General features: G+C 33.3%; 2 protein-coding genes and 1 long non-coding RNA gene across 3 annotated transcripts; 2 read left to right on the forward strand and 1 right to left on the reverse strand.

Annotated features, from left to right (window-relative positions):
- The first annotated feature begins 5,690 nt into the window (after positions 1 to 5,690).
- On the forward strand, positions 5,691 to 7,807 carry LOC133034751 (zinc finger CCCH domain-containing protein 48-like). Its single transcript, XM_061110118.1, has 4 exons — positions 5,691 to 6,120; positions 6,239 to 6,727; positions 6,807 to 6,983; positions 7,079 to 7,807. Exons 1-4 carry the CDS (start codon positions 5,995 to 5,997, stop codon positions 7,337 to 7,339), a joined length of 1,053 nt encoding a protein of 350 aa, XP_060966101.1. The 5' UTR covers positions 5,691 to 5,994; the 3' UTR covers positions 7,340 to 7,807.
- Positions 7,808 to 8,313: 506 nt separating this feature from the next.
- On the reverse strand, positions 8,314 to 10,427 carry LOC133034752 (inactive protein RESTRICTED TEV MOVEMENT 2-like). The gene is made up of 2 exons (XM_061110119.1): positions 9,998 to 10,427; positions 8,314 to 9,340 (listed from the first exon to the last, which is right to left on the reverse strand). Exons 1-2 carry the CDS (start codon positions 10,116 to 10,118, stop codon positions 8,496 to 8,498), a joined length of 966 nt encoding a protein of 321 aa, XP_060966102.1. The 5' UTR covers positions 10,119 to 10,427; the 3' UTR covers positions 8,314 to 8,495.
- A 2,354-nt stretch (positions 10,428 to 12,781) lies between these two features.
- On the forward strand, positions 12,782 to 13,288 carry LOC133034753 (uncharacterized). The gene is made up of 2 exons (XR_009686121.1): positions 12,782 to 12,936; positions 13,041 to 13,288. It is a non-coding gene; the product is annotated as an uncharacterized LOC133034753 (long non-coding RNA).
- Positions 13,289 to 19,290: the final 6,002 nt, after the last annotated feature.

Consider the following 19,290-nt stretch of genomic DNA (forward strand, 5'->3'; position numbering starts at 1 on the left):
ATGTCATAGCAAGCTTCGGTAGACAAACCTGGCGGCTCTGATACCAAAATTGTAACGCCCTAATGCTAAGGCACGCTACAGTGCTTTTTCAATTATTGTGCAATCTTTGCTAATCAAAGAAATTTCTCGAAAAACGTGTCAAATTAAAACTTTTGCTTTAAATATTAAACTTTGTAATATAATATAATATTTACAAATCCCGGGATCCCGATTTCAAACTTTTAAAAATTTACTGTTTAAACTTTACATTTTAAATTACATAACTTCCAGGTCGCACAGCGACTTTCAAAATATAACTCCCAGATGTCCCGAGACCGAACACTCCAGGTCGCGCCGCTTGACATGTACAATCTCACCCGAGCTCAGGTTCATTCTTGTTCAGCCTTCGCCTTTCCTTTACCTACACATGGAAGCAGAACCGTGAGTCAACGGACTCGAAGAAATGCATATAACATACCATATAATTTCCGACCTGTAAATAGGCGCCCATACACCTATTTACAGAGCTTAACAGATGAGTATGAACGTTCAATACCAGGGTACAACCACTATACCACATACACATCGTACCTCATTGTACGAGTGTTGGTAGGGTTTATCCCGATCACTGAGTAACACTGAGTGATGTACCACACACCTTAGCATTTTCCCATGCTTGTGTTGGTATCACTGTATCGTACTCACAATCACAATAATCACTATACCAATGCACTCTATAACTTGTTCATACAAGTGTTGGTAGTGCTTAACATAATTCAAGCATGCATATATAAACACATATACACACATTCAGATAATCACATCATACATTATACACAGTTCTTACCTGTTTTCCGAATTCAAGTGTGCTGGCCGACCTGAACGGAATTCACGTGCTAGATGGATGCCCTAATCACAATAATTGCAACACAGATGAGTGACTCGCTAAATCACTTTCCGGGACTTAAACTTGAAACTAAAAGTTTCCCTATCGATAAACCTCATGGCAATACCCTAAATATCTCAAAATTGGCCAAAACTAGGGTTCTGGAAATTCCCCCAACAGGCAGACCGGTTCCCAACCGGCAATCCGGTTCTGGGTCACCAACCGGTCGACCGGTTGGTACTGGCCTCCCAGAACCGGAATTCCGGTTCTGCTGCTGGGAACCAAAAATCATCCCCCTTAATTCAAATCAAGCCCAAACCTTACCAAACTCTCCAGTATACCTATACAATGCATACACAATAGAATCCAAGCAGTATTTCACAGAACAAACCAATAAATCCAATTATGCCATTAAAGCTCAAAGCTTGAGTTTCAAAACTCAAGCTTGCTTAGAACTAAAATCAAGCATCAAAAACAGTAGCTAGGGACTCAAATCAACTCAACCTAACCCCAGAATTCGAACCCTAAGCAATTCAAACCTTAACAGCTCCTATTACATCAAAACACCATTTCAACCTAACTTAAAAACTTGAAAACTAAGAAGGGTTCAATGGAGCTTACCTTAGATTGATTATCTCCTATGAAATCCTTGCTGAAATCCAACAATCAACACCAAACTCCCTTGGTTTGTCCCAGCCGAAAGCAAGAAAGAGAGAGAGAGGGTCAAGAACAAAGCAATTTTCTATTTTTCCTTTTTCCTTGATTTTTCTTCAAATGAGACAAAAGGACTAAGTAAATCCTTTGCTGAAATTAGCTTGATTAGGTGTCAAAACCTAAGGCAGCCACCTATCTCTATTTATTAACAAATGACTAAAATGCCCTTAAAGATATAACTTAGGTATTTCTAAAGCTAGGGGTAAAATGGTCAATTTCCATAACCCCGCTCAATCCCGATAATTTATTTTCTCTAAATTATTTCCCACTATGAAATAGGGTTCTAAACTTACCCATGTGATCAATCTAGCCATCCATCGCATTTTCCGTTGTCGCCGAGCAAAAATTACAAAATTAACATATTTCACATATAAACTAAATAATACTCCTAGAGTTTAATAAAATCTCCGGAATTGAGAAATTATAACTCTAATATTTATTTCTAAATATTGTGGTCCACATTTAAAATTAATTCACAAATAATAATAAAATAATAAAAATTAGTGCTAATTGCCTTTTCTAATCCACATTACTAGAGCGGTCATTACATTCTGCTTCTAGAGATTATGCTTCTGCTTCTATTATGCTAGAGATCATCATCTTCAAAGCATGTCTACAGCCTCCAGTCCCCTTCAGTCAGGGCCGGCCTTGAGCATAGACGGGCTAGGCCTGTGCCTAGGGCCCACCTAGCTCAGGGGCCAAAAAAAAATTTATCCCCTTTTAAAATTACACATTTTTTTATCAATTTTGAAAAATACCATATTTTTTTTCTAAATGAGGGCCCAAAAATATTTTTTTCCCTATGGCCCACTAAATTTTAAAGCTGGCCCTGCCTACAGTATTGCAACAACTTCCACTATCAACAACTTTATGTACAATCATATGGAAGTTAATTAACATCCCACAATTTATATATAATTGGTTTTTATTCAGTTTCGCTATATACTATTGTATACTCATACATACAGAATTTTTTGATTTTCAAGTTGCCAGATAATAATGTTTGGAAAATCCTGATTATTAATCATGATTCTTAGGAATATATGTTTGGTGTTTTCAAATTGCTATTATATGAAAATATTGATATAGTTTATGATTCTTCCATTGAAGACAAAAAGTGGTTGATATATACTATGTTTGATGTTTTCAATTTGCCATTAAATATTGATATGTTTAAATTTTAATGTAAGAAAACAATTAGATCATGGTAGATCATAAAGGGAAGCACCTAAGATAATCATATTAACAGTAATGTTGGAAGCTACATCACTAACAAAATTGAGTCATAATAAATTGAGCTATCTCCACAGCAACATGATCATCCTCATCTTTGCATAATGCTACACACAGAATAATATTGAGTAATTACATTTGGTTGGCATCCATAATCTGATGCAAGAAGAAACAGATCACATCTTAGGAAAAAAAGAAAAAAAAAAGCATAGAATTGAACCTCGATTTACATATTTCTAAATAGATCCATCAAACCTTAAAACATTCCACAGAATAACGAAATACCTGGCCAATTTCGATATAAATCAACCCAAGACTGGCCCTGAAAATATATGGGGCCAATATGAATTAAATTTTGGAGCCTTAAAAAATATATATATAAAAAAAAAAGTGTTATGGTATTTAAATCGTGACCTTGAATATTATGTCATCCATCTCAACCAACTAAATTATGAATATTTGTTGCATATAAAACACTTAAATTTTACTTAAATAAAAGCGAATCTGTGCCTAGAGTCGGGCCTGAATCAACTAGAGATCCAATTCTTCCTCATTAAAGTTTCAATCATGCAGGGAGCAAGAACAGGGTTCCTCCTATGTTTGCGATAACCCTCATTTATCCTACACTCAACGTTAGTTTTTCTCAGTACAATTGCATCCATAGCTACCATTCTCCAAAACTGGTTTGTTAAACGAGCAAAACCCATTCCACATTTTAATTTCCCGCAAAAAAAAAAAAAAAAAAAAAAAGAGAGGATTCTCACACTAGAGACAGAAACCTGAAATGTCAAAGAAGAAGGGGTTTAGGTTTTGAAAGTCTTATGGGACTGCAAATTGCAATGACGTTGTTGCTAGAAATCATAAGAGGATGGTTTGTTGGGCGTCAAGATGATTTTACTTATACTATTTGTGGTGAGGCGGCTGATTGTTGTTTGACTTTGGAGAAAGACGCAGAGAAAGAGTACAATTTTGTTATTGTTGAAAGTGATTTTTCGGTGGTGATTAACTCTCTTAAAGGAGTTGAGTCCAAGAAATTACAATCTACTTGCTTTTCTAGGCAGCAAAGAAGAAAAAGAAGAAGAAGCAGTTTAAAAAAAATAAAAAAGGAAAAAAAAAAAAAAAAAAAGAAAGAAAGAAAGAAAGAAAAAAGTTTAATTTCTTTTTTCCGATATTTTTTTTATATTTTGAATTATTTTTTTTTAATATTTATATTATTAATATTAGGTGGACTAATAAATTTTGCCACGTGTACATTGATGTATACTGTGGCTGTTAACGGACTAAAATGGACGGAAGAATTACATAGCAAAACCATTGTCGAGTACAGGGAGTTTAGCCATAATTTTTCGAGTAAGAGGGTTAAACCGTAACAAACATAAAAGTATACGTTCAAGATGACGGAAACGAACCAATCTCAGACGGTGGTCATCGTTGATCGGCGGCGCCGGCTGACATGAAACGAACGAAAGGGTCTCAATTCGCCTGTGGGTTGTCGTCGTTGGTCACAGAAGCTTCTGGGTTATCGCAACAGGTTCTTCGACGTACTGGAGAGAGAAAAAAATCGCACCAGGAGAGAGAAAATATCGCACCAGTTCACCAAGAGAAAAATATCGCACCAGTTCATGTAAATATCTCCTCTCAATCGATTCACATATTCACAATATAGTGATTGATGGAAAGTAATTGGAAGTGAATAAATATGAAGTTTTTTTGTCAATTACTCTAATTATTTCCTTACATTTCTTCATCGTTAAAATTAATTTAGAATTTTTCTAAAACCTTTGCTAATTACTATATATTTTATTTGTCATTGATAATAATATAATTTGTTTTTTAATTAATAAAAATCTGCCAACATTTTGAATCAACAAAAAAAAATATGGGACTTTTTTATTTTTACACTTTAAAATAATTTTTTTATTTTTTTTGCATTTTTACGAAATTCTACGTAAAAACTCCTATTGCAACTAGCGCTGCAACTTAAATTGCAACAAAAAATCGTATAGAAACCCTTATTGCAACTAACGCTGCAACCACTTTAGAAACTCAAACCGTAAATTAAAAAAAATTAAAAAAAAAAATAGTATATGAGGTAATTTCTCAAAAAATATTGTGTATCCTATTAAAGTAATTATGTCTTTTAACCTATTTAATATGCCATATATAGTTATATTACATGACTATACAATGTATACAGTTAAAAAGTAATATGAAGCAATAAATTATTAAAGGCTAATTAGTAATTTTTCTCCCTGAACTTTGACATGTAGTAAATCGTGCCCTTGAATTTTTTTTTTGCCGTTAAAAACTCCTCCCGAATTATTGAGATTGTTAAATTTAAGGACTTTTGTCTAATTTCATTCAATTTTACTGTTTCAGTGATTGTTTATGTACTAAACCATGTTCCCCAGACTTTGATATCTATCAAATCATGCCCCTCAAACTTTGATATGTACTAAATCATGCCCCTTGAACTTTCATCCATATTAGAATTTTTTTACTAAAATTAGACAAAAGTTCTTAAATTTAACAACCTCAATAGTTCAGGGGAATTTTTAACGGCCAAAAAAGTTCAGGGGCACAATTTAATACATGTCAAAATTCAGAGAAAAAAATTACTAATTAGCCATTATTAAAATATCCCAATCAAAACCTAATATTTTTTTTTTTGAGGGGAATCAAAACCTAATATTTAAATATTAAAAATCATAATAAATAAAGAAATGAGACTACCGATAAGATATTCTGCCCTAATTTTAAAATCAATTGTGGGTCCCTAACCTACAAAACCTTTTTCAATTCCAAAAACAAACTTTTTTTTCAATCTTTGTCAGAATTTATCAATATTTTTATTAAATTAGTGAAAATAAATGGGCGTGAGCCATTCCGCAGCCGTACCAGGCGGGTTGAAATCGACTGCCTAATAACTTATTATTTTTTTTAATAGAATTTTTGTGAAAAAAAGGAAACTGAAATTTAAATTTAAATATATACAGAGGACCGTTATAGAGCAAAAGCGAAAGAAAGAAAGAAAGCGAAGAAAGAGAAAGAGAAAGAGAAAGAGAAAGGGAGAAGAGAAAGAAAGAGAGAGCGAGAGAGAGAGAGAGAGAGAAGATACGGGTATTACGTATCTTCGTCGAAGAGCGAGTGAGAGTGGGAGTGGGAATGTAAAGAGTGGATCAATGGAAAAAGTGTGCAAATTTTGGGCTGAAGGGAGGTGTGTGAGAAGGGGTCGATGTCAGTTTCTCCATTCTTGGTCTCGGGGTGATCTTTACTCCTACCTCGCAAATCTCCATGGCCACACTAAGGTATTCTTGCTACATTCTTTACAGTGTTTTTTTGATTCTTTCCTTAGCTTCTTGCTTGGTTGGATTGGATTCATGGATTGGAAAATGGAAAATGGAAAATGGTATTGGTTCGTTATAGGCGGTGACTGGTCTTGCTCTACCTGATTCGGGTTCTGGAGATAAACTCTACACAACAAGCTACGATGGTAAGCTTTGCATTTGGGACTGCCACACCGGTAAAACCACTGCTGTCATCAATTTTGGAGTCCCAGTTGGGTGTTTGATCAATGAAGGCCCTTGGCTTTTCATTGGTCTCCCAAATCAGATCAAGGTTAGGAACACTCAGAATAATACTACCACTGGACCTGAAATTACAATCACTCTTGATGGAGAGGGACCTGTTGGTCAAGTCAACTGTATGGCTGTTGTCAATGGTACTCTGTTTGCTGGTACCGAGAGTGGTCAGATATTAGCTTGGCAAGCTTCCTCTGATGGAGCTTCTCCTACTGCTAATCCAATTTTCATCCCTCTTGGTGTTCCATCTTCCATGAAACATGGAGGTCCAGTTGTCTGTTTGTGTTATGGTGGAAACAGACTTTTCTCAGCTTCTTTAGACCACTCAATCAAGGTACATATAGATTACTCTTTTGCTTGCATACATATATACTTGTATTGTTACTGTGTTCTAATCTTGTATTGGCTTGTAGGTGTGGGATTACAATTTACAATGTGTGGCCACTTTGAAAGGTCATTCAGATGGTGTCATGTCCCTTGCATTTGGTGGATATTATTTAGTCTCATCTTCATTGGATGGCACTATCAAAATTTGGGCTACCACTGAAAAAGGCAACATAGAGACAGTCCATACCCATGAAGAAGGACATGTATGAATTCATTCATCCTAATTAATCTATTATTACTATTAATTATAATTATAATAATAATATGAGATCATCATGTAATAATATGTTTGTTTCAGGGTGTTCTTGCACTAAATGGGATAACACTCCCTCCAAAGACTTGTGATGCAAAAGAAAAAGAAGAATCTGATGACCAAAACAACATTTTGCTTTGCTCTTGTAATGACAATTCTGTTCGTCTGTATGCATTGCCAAGCTTTGAAGAGAAAGGCAGATTCTTCACAACACAAGAAGTCAGGACAATTCAAAAGGGTCCAGGAGGACATATTTTTACAGGGGATGGTTCTGGTCGTACTACTGTCTGGAAGATGAATCTTTAAGCCAAGCCAATTCAACCTCCTCATCAGAATTTAGAATACATTATTACATTACATTGTTTTTTTTATTGACTCTTGCTTGTGTTTAAACTATGTCTACTACTTAATGAACAATAATTGTAAGTTTCAGGTTGGGCTATGCCTTATGCACATGATTGGTGGTTTGAGTAGGTGCCAACATAGTTGAGATCTGCTCAAGGCTGCGATGATGCTTGCATCCCTCCCACCCCATTTTTCCACATATTATATTGGTACTTGGCTTTGTATTTACTGTGAATTAATTACATGTAACTAAATCAAATTCATTCACTTGACTTGAGAATTTGCTTTATCCATCACTTGTTCTTATTCCCTAATAATATATAAGCCACTCCAATCCAAGCTTGCTTTGCATATAACTGCCATATAGGAAATTAATTCTCTACAATGCATAATTCGTAATCAGCCTCAACAACATATCATTCTATCTATTAATTCACAATGGATACATTGTGATTTAGTGTATACTTTTGTGTTTATATATTGTCTTGTTAACTATTTGTGTTTATATTTTTGCTTCTGGTTTGGTTTGTTGTAATGGTAGTACGTACTAACTAATTCTATTCAATTATATTCCAAGCTTTCTTTGGTCTGCGTGTAATAACTCTGGTGTAAGAGTAGGACACATGAGTTCTCTTGCACTAGGTTTGGTTTTAAGTTTTTTTAAGAGCAAAAGCAATGTCCATTTTATTTCATCAAGTTTTAAACTCAAAAAATGATGACTCTCCAATTATGAGTTTGAGTTAAAATTAGTTAGTGTTAGTTAGGATCATGATTGTATATACTATAATTAGTAGCTTCATGTATCTGATCTGAATACAATACTAACCAAATCAATCTTATTACATTAACTAAATGACCTTTTAAGAAGCTTCATTATTAATTACAACTATTGTTCTGCATAAACTTAGTCCTCAATTAAATTATAATCTTGCTTGTGAAGAAACGTTATAATTGATTAATTATAAATTATTCATCAAACTGAATTACAAACAAATAAAAATATTAAATTAAAACAATTTCTCCCCTTATTCATCTCACAACAAAGTAAAAGTATAGGCACATGGTACATGAAAACAATTTACATATAATAAATCAATTGGTGAAGTAATAAACAATATTATAGCTCTGATGAGCTCTTGTTTTCACCACTACCACCACCAAAAGTCCTGATAAAGATGTTCCTTACATACAAAGCAAGAACCCCAACAAACAAAACAGCTAGAGCCGAATTAACCAATGTCCTCACACCAAACTTCTTCACAGACAAACTTTGCAAAGGTCTCATTGCCTTCTCAGCCAACCCTTCACCAGGTTTACATGCAACACCAGCCTTATCATCCAAACCCAAAAGCTTCTTCTCATGATCATCAGCTGATGATGATGTACTTGGCATAATCTTCTTTTTCTTCTTCATATCATCATCATCCTTAGAGGCCACCAAAGTTTGCATTGTTACCTTCTTCTTGTGATCATGATCAGCTTGCGCCGGCATTGTCTTGGCCGCGGTATCATCAAGCAATTCTTTCCTCCTGCGATCATGATCAGCCTCGGCGGCCCCATTATTAATGTGGTCCTTGTTTATTGGTTTGACACGATCAGGTTGCTGTTTTAGGATAGAAGTTGGAGGGGGTGGAGGTGGAGGAGTAGGAATTCTTTGTCGTTTTTGGTCTTGATGAGCTGGTAATGATGGGGTTGGTGTTGGTGTTGGTGTTGTTGTTGGTGTTGGGGTTGGAGTTGGTTTTCGAGGTGGCTGAGTAGTTGTTTTTGTTGTTGGTTTTGGTACTTTGACGTAAAGGATTCCACCTTCGAATTTGGCAGAGATTTTGGAGGTGTCACAATTGAGATCCAACTCGAATTCCTTAATGAAACGACGCCATTTGTTCTGACTTATTAGTCTTTCACCACTTATTCTCAGTTTTCCAGTTGATGTTATTTGTATCTTCAGTTTCTCCTTTTGAAACCCTGATTCGCCAATTATATATATGAGTAATTATATATATAAATGTTTAAACAAAAAGAATTTATATATATATATGAGTAATTATATATATAAATTTTCAATTTTTTTTACTTTTTTTTTTATAGTGGGGTGAAATTTTTTTCAAAAAATATTGTGTATTGTGTTCAGTTTTTACTGTTATTCTAAAGTTGTTTTTTTTATTATAAAAATATAGTATTTTTGAAAAAATTCTCCTGTGATAGTGTTTTTGTAAAAAACTCAATAATTCTAGTATTTTTATAAGTTTCCCAAATAATATTAGTAAATTATTATGATGCAACATGATTTTTTAATTTCTTTATGAAATTAGATATTCAATTTAAACACAAGTTTATTAGCATCATGATCAAAATGTAAAATTTGTAAAATAATCACATTCACTTTATACATGTGTGCAACTACAATAGTTATTATAATTACCGACAAAATTTTATTAAAATTAAATAAATATAATTGAACACATAACTGTATTATCTCTCAAAAAAAAATGCATAAAAACCAAAATCAAAACCAAAATATAGTAATATGCGATAGATGCAATGCACAATGAAACAATATATGTGTATTGACATATGTGCATATACATATATATGAGCTAGTATATATTTAGTAATATGAACCTGGCAAGAAGACAAGAAGAGTGTCAGAAGTCTCCTCCTTGACCCATTCCAAGGGTGGTTCGAATTCTTCATACGATTTATTCTGATTAACAGATGCAGTACCTGGCCTGATTGTTTCCATAATAATAATACTATATCTAATTAAAAAATCTCACTCTTGTAATGTAAAAAACTTTCTTAAATTAACTTGAAAGAGAGATTGGTATTTCTCCAAATAAATATTTAGTGATGAGTATATAAAAGGAAGACTTTGGTGGCCTTGGATTTATAGTATTTGATAGCTAGTATTAATTTGGAAATCAAGAATGAATGAGGGTTCAAATTATGTGTTTTCTTTTGGATATGGTTATTCCTTGTTTTTTTGTTATTTTTTCTCATAATTCGTAGGTAGCTTCCTTTTGGGTTTTGGTCTAAGTTTGTTTCTTTTGGTTGATTAAAGGCTTCAAACTAGATATACTTTAATTGTATATGACTTCCATGCATATGGAAATCTTGTCCATTCGGCAAACTAAATTAAAGCAAAAGGTTCTTTTGTCTCTTTCATATTCTTCCTCCCTTTCTCTCAAGACAAAATAATTTTAGTTTTAAGTTATATATGGATGGAATATTTGTTAGACACATAGAGGAGGGTAGTACAAACTTGGAATTGGTACCAAGATATAAGTGTTATGATTATTTTTTCGATAAAATTAAAAGATTGCGGGGTTATATGTTTTGGTGTTTAGATAAAAATTCTTATTATTTTAATCAAAATTATAGAAAATTAAATAATGAGATAGCATTTGTGTATCTTATTTGATTCATTTCAAACTCATGCCACACACAATGTCACATCTATAATCTTTTTAAGGGGTCTCATGGCTCTCATCTATATTTCTTTTTATAGTTATTATTGCACACGTGTCATCTAGATTGGAAACTAAAAAATAATAAATGGGTAAATGGTGGCAAAACCCTCAAAACTTTTATTTTAGTTTCACTTAATCCCGAAATTCAAATTTGGGCGGTAAAACTTTCAATATTCGTATTTTGTTAGCAATTTAAAATTTTCGTCCATTTTAAGTGTTAAGTGTCATGTTGGACTGAACAAAGTGTACATGTGGCACAATTTTATTGGTCCACATAAAAAAATATTTTAAAAAAAACAAAAAAATTAATTTGAAATTAAAAAAAATTATAAATAAAAAATGATTTTTCTTTTTTTCCTTTCTTTCTTTTTCTTTTTCTTTGTTCACGATGAAGTCGTTCGTATGGCTTCTGCCATGAGAAGCCGTGGTGTGAATCCTTCCCAGCCACCACCCACCACTATTCCCTTCCTTCCCAGCCACCACCCACTACTATTCCCTTCCTTCCCAACCATCGCCACCATCTTCCTTCCTTCCTTCTCAGCCATCACATGTAAAATCTTAGAACTGAAGGTTTGAGATCCCCAACCCAGAAATCGAAGGTTGACCTCTATTCTTTCCTCTCTCTCTCTCTCTCTCTCTCTCTCTCTCTCTCTCTCTCTCTCTCTCTCTCTCTCTCTCTCTCTCTCTCTCTCTCTCTCTCTCTCTCTCTCTCTCTCTCTCTCTCTCTCTCTCTCTCCTGTGCAGGGATTTTGGCATTTTGTGGTGAACGATGCTAGAAGCTTTTGTGGTCGACGACTGTGAAAGCTGGGTTTTGGTGTTCGAAGAAAATGTCGCAGATCTGGGTTTCGCTGCGATTGGTGGTCCGATTGGAGGGGCGAGGCTTCGCTTACTAGTTTGTGGGGTTGATTATTGTGGGTAGTGTTTGGTTGGGTTTTGATTATTGTTGGGTCCGATTGGGTTTTGGGTAGTGTTTGGATGGGTGGCTGTGCGATAATGAACAGAGGGAGAGAGAGGTGCGTTAGGTTTAGGTTAGGGTTTTTTTTAGCAGAGAAGAAGATAGAAGAAGAAGAAAAAGAAGAAGGAGGAGGAGGAGGGGGCGTATGGGATAGGAAATTAGGGTTTTTTTAATTTTAATTTTTTTAAAAAATTGTTTTTTTAATTTTTAAAGAAAAAGTTTTTTTTTTATTTTTTATTTTTAGAATAATTAATTTTTTATTTTTTTTAAATAATTTCTTACGTGGACCAATAAAATTGTCACGTGTACACTGTGTTCAGTCCAATATGGCACTTAACACCTAAAATAGACAAAAATATTAAATTGCTAACAAAATACGAGTATTGGGGATTTTACCGCCCAAATTTAGATTTTGGGGGTTAAGTGAAACCAAAATGAAAGTTTTGGGGGTTTTGCCGCCATTTACCCATAATAAATATAGATTGTTTCATGTTTCTAATTTAATATTAAAAATGAAGTATGTAATTGGTTATTTAATTAAATAATTAATTTAATTAATAATTGGATTTAATTAGATTGGATAATAATTTTTTTTAATATAATTATTAATTAGATTGAATTGAATTAAGAGAAAAATATTATATTACATGAGATGCTCAATTCTAATTTAGCCTCATATGTCATTAATATCAGTGAGTTCAACTGAGTCTCTCTCAAACATAAGCTAGATAATAAATTGAGGAGTAATTTGCAGCATAAATACTTAATTTTTATGTCGAGTAGTAGATAAATACCAAAGTCTTATTTTTGGCGTAAAAATACCTTTCGTCACTACTTTGGAACTTCCGTAGGTACCTCTCTATTTTTTGCATTGTAATGTACCAGGTGTCACATCACTACCACTATTAACAATAAGCACTGCCACATCATATATCTTAAAAAACTAATAAGATATTTTCGAAAAACAAAAACATTAATAAAAAACTAAAATTAATTAATCACATCTCTTACTGATTAAAAAAAATTAATCACATCTCTTTCTTTTTCACTCTCTCTGTCTCCTGCTACCTCTTTCTCTCTCTCAAAATATCTCAAAGTCTCAACCCTAAAATGGAAGAGACGATCTGTACCAGTGGGTATGAGGACCATGAATGGTCATTTCTCTATGAGTGAGTCAACAGAGGTATTGGCTGTTTCATCTTCTTTTTCTCCCTTCCTCACTATTTTCTTCTTTCTGCAGTTGTTGTTGTTGAGGGTGGGCATCAGAGTTTGGTGTGGGTGTTCGCCGATGGCTGGAGACGAGAAGACTGACATCGACGGTGCCGACTTTGACGGAATCGACATCGACAGGATTAGGGTTTCGATAGGACCTAATGGCTAAGAAGATCGAAGCCCTAATTTTTTTGTTGAAGCCTAGATCTTCGTCTTAGTCCAGTACCACCGCTTCTTCATCTCGTCGAAGGCTAGATCTTCGTGTCAATCCACCGGTACCTTCTTTATTTTTTTGTGATGTTTTTTTTAACATGGGACTAATGTGTGGGGCTTCTCCTGTGTTTTTGACATGTACAACAAAAGGTAATAGATTGAGATTGCATATATAAATAATTTAAATGGTTGAATTAGAAAATTGGCGTTTTTGAGAAAATCAGATACAGAAAAGATAAAACTGCAAAATTACAAAAAGTGAGGCCCAAATCCACTAGTATAGGGCCGACCACTTTTATAGGAATTTACCTCTGATATTTTCATTATTTTAATGCCAAATAATTCAAACCTAACCCTAGTGGAATGCTATAAATAGATAGTGAAGGCTTCAGGAAAATTACACTTTTCTTCTGACACTTCTGATTCAGAAAAAACTGAGCCTCTCTCTCCCTATCTTTGGCCGAACCCACTTTCTCTTTCTTCTTCCTTCAATTTCGAAAATCTTAGTGTATGAGTAGTGCCCACACACAGCAAGTGATACCTCAATCATAGTGAGGAAGATCGTGAAGAAAGACTTTCAGCAAGAAGGAGGTTTCAGCATCAAAGATTCAGAGAAATAGATCCAGGTTCAGATATTGATAATGCTCTGCTACAGAAAGGAATCAAGGGCTAGATATCTGAACGGAAGGAGTCATATTATTCCGCTGCACCCAATGTAAGGTTTCTTTAACTTTATATGTATTTATTTCATCGTTTTAGAAAGTTCATATTTAGGGTGTTAATAAACATACTTGTGAGTAGATCTAAGATCCTGGTAAAATAAATTCCAACAGAGTGATATACTTGAGTTTGTCAAGTGGGACAACACCCAATTCGACTTTGCATACTGGACAGGAATTGCACCCTTCCTTTGTTATCTTCTTAACAATGCACACCCGACAAACTATTTATATAATTCTCAAGAGTTTAGATTAAATCAAAAGCCATACAACCAATTTTTAAGTTTTAGTATATGGATCTAAGTCACAATTAATTATTTTTAGTTTGGGATTTAAAATTTGGTGAAGTGTATCAGTTTTTTTTTTAAAAGCTTAAGTGTGATTTTGAATAGGTGTATCAATTTTAATGTGCTCAGTTTTTTTAAAAAAAAGTCTAGATCTTCGTCTTAAGTGTATCAATGTTTTTTTTTTAAAAAGCTTAAGTATTTTAATGGCAGCCATTGAGAACTTGAGAATGAGGAAGAAACGAGATAGAAGAGAGAGAAAGAATTTTTATTTTAAGTTTCAAATTTTATTAATTATTATTTTGTATTTTCTTTTAATTTTAAATAATTTTTTTAATAAAATTTTTATTTAAAATGTTTTTTAAATAACATGGACCAATTAAATATTGCCACATATACATCTACTTGACATATATAATAATTTATTGTTAATGATGGGAATGATGTGGCATTTATTTTTAATGACATGGTATGCCATCTGGCACATTACAAGACAGAAAACGGAGAGGTACTTACGGAAGTTTCAAAGTACTGACAAAAGGTATTTTTATCGCCAAAAATAGGACTTTGGTATTTATCTGCTACTGGGCATAAAACTTAAGTATTTATGCCGCAAATTACTCTAAATTGAGTGAGAGTATAAAAAGTTGTGAGATGAGATTCTCCTTATTGAATTGCTCTAACAAATGCCACATTACATCTCTAAATTTAAATATTACATCTTACAAAAAATGCAAAATGAAATTAAAATTTTTATTTTTAAAATTTTTGTTTTTGAAAAATAAAAATGCATTCTGTAACTACTTTTATTTTATAATTTTAAAAACAAAAAATAAAAGTATGTTCTGTAAAATTCATTTTTACTTTTATTTTTTAATTTTTTTAAGTTTAGTCTAGCTCCAGGGTCGGATTCGAGTTCGGGTCAGAGGCGGGGTTCAGCGCTAGGGCCCTGGGGGAATTTAGATCCGGGTCTGGATGGAATCTATAATGTTGATTAAGAAAAAAAAATTGTTTAAAATATATTGAAAGTTATTTTTCTTTTCAAAATTTTAATTCTCAATTAAAAAATTAAAAAGTAAAAACAGTTTTATAGATTATGTCTTTGAAAAATATTTTTACTTTTCCAAATTTGAAAATAAAAAATTGATTTAAAAAAATATTACCAAAGGCCACCTAAATTTTGAGTTTTATGCTTAAAAATGAAAACAATAATTTTATGTTTTTTATGTTTTCAAATCATTCAATCTAAAAACTCTTCAAATACTCTCTTACTTTTTTTATTTTGAGGTTCCCAACCAATCACAAATCTAACTTTTTAAAACTCAAAAATACAAAATTACACTACAACCAATCACATTTTTAGAAATAATTTTTTACATATAAAATTCAAATTTTTGTTTCCAAAACACCCTTTTAAAAAACACAATTTTTAAATCTCAAACTAATCAAACTCAAAATTTTCTTGAATCGTGTTTTTAATTCTTATTTGGTTAAGCTTCTACATTTGTTACAGCTAAAAGTATAAACTAAGTAAAAAAATTTAATTTACTTTTATATTTTGATAACGAGTATATAGAGGTTTTTTTTGATAAAAAATATTTTCGAAGTGTTTGGATATTATAAAAAAAAAATTATGAGTAAATTAAAAATTACGTAAATTATGCAAGACTTGGAAGTGTGGAGCAAAATTTTCAACGAGCTAAAGACAAGTATCTTGAGGCTAGATTGAAAGCTCAAGAAAAACCAGGAGAAGATGTTTTTATAGGAGCTGAGAGAGTGGCAGCCGAGGAGTTTCATAACCAGGAAAAAATGCTGAAAAGCTATCTTGTTCAAAGAAGTAAGGTAACTTGGTTGAATCAAGGAGATGGTAATACAACCTATTTTTATGCTTGTATCAAGAAAAGGAGGGAGGAGAATAGGATAGCTAGCTTTGTCAATAGCCATGGAATAATTGTTGAGAATTACACTGAAGTGGTGGCGCATTTTCTTGAGCACTTTAAAAGTTATATGGGGAGTTTTAGTACGGTAACCAGGAGGATGGATGGTGATTGCTTAGAGATGGGCAATCGGTTAACTTTGGATCAACAGCTAAAGCTTATTCATCCTTTTTCCAATAAAGAGATAAAGGAGGCTTTGTTTAGTATCCCGAGCACGAAAAGTCCAGGGCCTGATGGTTATAACTCTGAATTCTTCAAGGTAATGTGGCGAGATATTGGAGCAGAGGTGTGTAAAGCAATAAAAGAGTTTTTCCTTAGGGGAAAAATCCCAGCTCAGTTTAATGAAACAGTTATTACCTTGATCCCTAAGGTGGAGAACCCTATGAGAGCGGCTGATTACAGGCCGATAGCTTGTTGTTCCACTCTGTACAAATGCATAACCAAGCTAATGAGCAAGCGTTTAGCAGAAGTTCTTCCGTGGTTGGTCCATCAAAATCAGGGGGCGTTTATAAAGAAGAGATCTATTGCCCACAATATTCTTATTCTCCAGGATTTAATCAAGAACTATGGTAGGAAGATTGTCTCTCCTAGATGTGCTATAAAAATAGATCTCAGTAAAGCCTATGATACGGTGGATTGGGGTTTTGTGGAGGATTTGCTTGTTGGTCTGAACTTTCCTTCCAAGTTTGTTCAATGGATAATGGTGTGTTTGAAGGGCACTTCTTATACGATAATGCTGAATGGTAGGTTGCATGGTAAATTCCAGGGGAAGAAAGGTCTTAGACAAGGGGATCCGATGTCTCCTCTCTTGTTTGTTCTTATAATGGAATATCTTACTCGACGGCTGAAGAAGGAAACAACTAAGACGACCTTTCGGTTTCATCCTATGTGTAAAGATCTTAAGATGGTGAGCCTCTGCTTTGCGGATGATCTTATTCTGTTTAGTAAGGGTTCTCCAAGGGATGTCCATCATCTAAAGATTGCTTTGGAAAGCTTCTCTGAGGTAACAGGCTTATTCCCTAATAAAGATAAATCTCTTGTTTACTTTGGAGGAGTGTCTATAGGTGATAAACAGGTGATCTTAGAAGATTTGCACATGGGAGAGGGGACTTTTCCTCTCAAATATCTTGGGGTTCCTTTAAGACCAACAAAATGGCGAATAGAAGATTGTGAGACTATCATTAAGAAGGTTAAATTGAGGCTAGCAACTTGGGCAACTAGGCACTTGTCTTATGCTGGGCGAGCTCAGTTAATCCACTCGGTTTTGCTTGGTCTTCGTAATTACTGGATGAGCATTTTTATCCTTCCTCAAAGTGTTATAAAATAGGTTGAGAAGCTTTGTAGAGGTTTCTTATGGGGTTTTAAAGGAGAGAAGAGTAAAATCCATTTGGCTTCCTGGGATTTTGTTTGTTTGCCAAAACCGTTCGGTGGCTTAGGTTTCAAGAATGGGCCGACTTGGAATAAAGCTATCCTGGGGAAATTTATTTGGGCAATAATGGATAAACATGATATCCTTTGGGTTAAATGGGTTAACAACATTTATATGAAAGGGAGTGATTTTTGGGAGTATGAATTAAAAGGAGATGTTAGTTGGTATTGGAGGAAATTGAGCCACATGAGGAAGAGATATTCGAAGATGAGTTTCATGGCTGCTGTCAAGAAGGGGAAGTTTATAGCAGCTAGGCTTTACATGGGGTCTATACAAAGGGACATAGATAGCTTCTACAAGTCGATTTGGAGCTATGCTTCAATTCCTAAGCACCGTTTCATTTTGTGGCAGGTAGTTCATGGCAATTTACATACTAGAGATAATTTTGTTAAATTTCAGATTACTCTAGACTCTTGTATCTGTCCGGTGTGTGGCTTGGAAGAAGAAAGCCATAGCCATCTGTTCTTTAACTGCAGGCTGTCAAGAGAGGTGCTTCAGTAGGTTTTTCATTGGTGTGGGGCTGATCTTTGGCCTTTGGATTTTATTAGATGGAAGGTGTGGCTGGCCAATTCGAAGGCTAGTGTGAAGATTCTTATTACTGCTGCCACAATCTATATGTTGTGGAATAATAGGAACTCTTGTGTGCATAATAATTGTTGTTATACTAAGATGAAAATTGTAAATAGTATAAAAGATATAGTTATGCATAGATTGTATAGTTTAAAGCATAGGAGGAAGATACAAACTGAAAAAGCCTTGATTATGAGGCTTATTGGTTAGTTTCGGCTGCTGGTTTTTGAGCAGGTGGGTTGGGAGCCGGTTGGTTGTGGCTGGGTTTTGTTTGGTTCAGTTTTGATTAATGAAATATCCTCTTTAGTCAAAAAAAAAAAAAAAAATTTATTTACACCTCAAAATTTTTTAAAGACACTCTATTTTAATAATTTTTATTTTATATAAAATTTATATCTTTAATTATACTAAATTTTTTTAACTTTTTTCTTCCAACTCATATTCTTAAAAAATATACCTATCAAGTAAAATAAATTATTATTTTAAATATTATGACAAAAAAATTAAAATAAAAAATTACATGAAATTTTTTAGAAAAAAAGAAAATATATATATATGAGTTAATTATTTCAAGAGTATAAGAAGTATTGTATTAATTATTTACTCATTTTGATTTATGTTAATTTAGAAATTTTATCTATTTCATGAATTATATTTTGGATGGTTTTATTTTTCTTATAGTATCTCTTCTTAACAATTTATATTTTTTCAAAACTATCTTTTTCACCACTTTTTTTTTCCTACTTAAAAGAGAGTGAGATACTATTCTCACAAGTTATGAGTTTGTTGATGTATTTTTGTTGTGTTATGTTTATTGTGTTATTTATTTTTTTAAGTGTATAGATATATAGACTTTAAAAATTATTGGAGGAACAATGAATATCACAGATAAGTCTTTCTTCTTATTTTAATTGCTATATTGAAACTTTGGTTTCTAAATTTAGTTTATTTTTTATAAGTTAAATCCTTACCTCATTTATCTTTTCTTGGTGTTTTGTAGGTTTATCTATACTTCAAAGGTAGAAAATTCACACATTACATAAGATCTAAACTTATTGGTTACTTCTTAGTCATTCAACCAGAAGCATTAGCCTTAGTGGTAGTGCTGGATTGGTTTCACACGTTG

This window comes from Cannabis sativa, chromosome 2 (genome assembly GCF_029168945.1).
Source record: "Cannabis sativa cultivar Pink pepper isolate KNU-18-1 chromosome 2, ASM2916894v1, whole genome shotgun sequence".
In the NCBI taxonomy this organism is placed as follows: domain Eukaryota; kingdom Viridiplantae; phylum Streptophyta; class Magnoliopsida; order Rosales; family Cannabaceae; genus Cannabis; species Cannabis sativa.